This window comes from Phymastichus coffea, unplaced genomic scaffold (genome assembly GCF_024137745.1).
Source record: "Phymastichus coffea isolate CEN01 unplaced genomic scaffold, Cenicafe_Pcof_1.1 PCOF00024, whole genome shotgun sequence".
Taxonomy (NCBI): domain Eukaryota; kingdom Metazoa; phylum Arthropoda; class Insecta; order Hymenoptera; family Eulophidae; genus Phymastichus; species Phymastichus coffea.
The window spans coordinates 1,816,155-1,818,317 of NW_026706835.1; the positions used below are offsets into that span (position 1 = coordinate 1,816,155).

General features: G+C 32.6%; 1 protein-coding gene across 1 annotated transcript; it reads right to left on the reverse strand.

Moving 5' to 3' along the window:
- Window positions 1–1,274: 1,274 nt before the first annotated feature.
- Window positions 1,275–1,838, reverse strand: LOC131675516 (ankyrin repeat and EF-hand domain-containing protein 1-like). The gene has a single exon (XM_058954528.1). The coding sequence runs from the start codon at window positions 1,836–1,838 to the stop codon at window positions 1,275–1,277; it is 564 nt and encodes a 187-aa protein (XP_058810511.1).
- Window positions 1,839–2,163: the final 325 nt, after the last annotated feature.

A 2,163-nucleotide genomic window follows, 5' to 3' on the forward strand; every position in this document is an offset into this window, starting at 1 on the left:
ATAAAAATAAATTGAGTACCGGGTAACTTAACTACCATTTCATGACGCAATAATCATTTACAATATATAGCTGAGGTCAATCTTCTTACGGGAGTAGCTGGAATATTGAAATACTCGAAGTATCTTTCTCATGAGACAAATAAGAGGAGCCCCATTGCCGGTTTCATGTAAAGATTTTTGATTAATTGAAACTTATAGGCCCAGCACGTCGATCTCGCGGAAAGTCCGAGGTGAAGTGTCATACGTAATTAGCCAGCGCCGCAAGCACGACTTTATTTTATGCTTTCATAATGTCCGCATTTCCACTAGATTATGGCGATGACCGTCAAAATATTAGCATGTGCATTGATTGCAGTATACACTGTATTTACATGACTCCATGTGAACAGGGATGATGCATGAAAAAATAAACAATAAATACCAACTCGAACTCATTAAGTTTCATTTATTATTTTATTACATAATAAGCACTAAATACGCATCAAGTTGTACAATTATTTTACATAAAACTATAGTTAATAGGTATTTACAAGGCTTTTTATGACAATCAAGACCACATCCCACTGTTGATATATTTTATACTCAGTTTTCGAATATCTATAGCTAATATAAATTTAATCATCTAAATATGACCTCTTATTCTATTTTGAAAGCAAAATATCCTTCTTTTCGTTGTATAGAAATTCTAGCTGTTGATTTGTGTGTGTTGAGCTGTTAAATGTGTCTTGGCAGATTACCGATAATGCAATTTTTACACACTATGGATAATTTACTCACTGAATGATTTAGTAAGTTTGTAAGAAAATTAAAATATAAAGATTTAGTTTTTTTTTGCCAAGTGTGTTAATGATTGTAAGTTTGGTCAATGATACTGTATTAAGCGTATTAAGTGTCCTTTGAAGGATGTGGTTGTAGTTAATTGACAATTTTTTTAAGTTATGAAGCGATCCTAAGTCAATTGAGGTTGGTAGTTGTATACCAAGAACATTCAGCTCTTCAAGAGCAGGGAGAATATTAACAATGTTATTTGTTACGTTTTTAAATAATGAATTGCCTAGAGCATAATGCAAAGTGATTTAACTTGTGTAGATGAAATGTTATATTCGAGGACTGACTGGAGTGCTGATTAGGTAATAACAAGAACGGCCTCTTTTGGATTCCCTATCAGCTTCTCCTGTCAAACCACAGAATACATAAGCTTGATCATTTTACAGCTGTGTAGTGATTTTAAATAGAAAAGGTGTATATCATATGATGAAAAAAAGGTGAGTCGATTAATAACAACAGTTTATGTCATATTCCATCATGAATTTTCCAAGAGCCATTATAGTTTTTTCTTTATTAGTTGTTTTTGGGATGCTTAATTTTCTTTGAATTGTCTCAAGAGGTATATGATTTTTGTCAATTAAATATTTTATAATTGTTGGTCTACCATGTATTACAGCAAAATCTAATGGAGATAACTTTAGCTTACTTACAACATCAAGCTTAGCTCCTGCTTCAAGAAGCTTCTCAAGTGTGATGCAGTCTTGGGCATAATATATAGGAGTTTCATCTAAGTAATTTTTAGCATTCGTATCAGACCCACATTCTAATAAAAAATTTACTGCCTGGATATTTTTAAATACACATGCCAAGTGTAACAAGGTCATATCATTCTTTAATTTGGTATTAACTACTTCTTTTATATTTGTGGCATTCAAATTACGAATATTACTGAAGTCTTTCCTGTCTTTTACAATGTTTGATAATACCATCTGAGTTATCTTATGGTTGTCTTTATCTTCACTGATGTTAGAACAGGATTGGCTACTCTGGCTGGATAATTGTTCTGACATGATTGACCAAAGGTATTGATGATCAAGGCAACAATTTCTGTAAGAAATTAGAATGGCTTTGTGTTATATAGCCATCAAGTACGTATAGTCAACTAGCTTGAAGCACAAGATCTATAAACACAAAAGAACATGGAAAATTAAATTCTTGCACTGCCTGCAGCATGATGCAAAGTGATTTAACTAGTTTTACTAACATGTTTAGATGAAATGCTGCATTCGGAGACTGACTAAAGTGCTGATTAGGTGATTACATGAACGGCCTCTTTTGGATTTCTTATCAGCTTCTCTTGTCAAACCACAGAATACATAAGCTTTCTATATTACC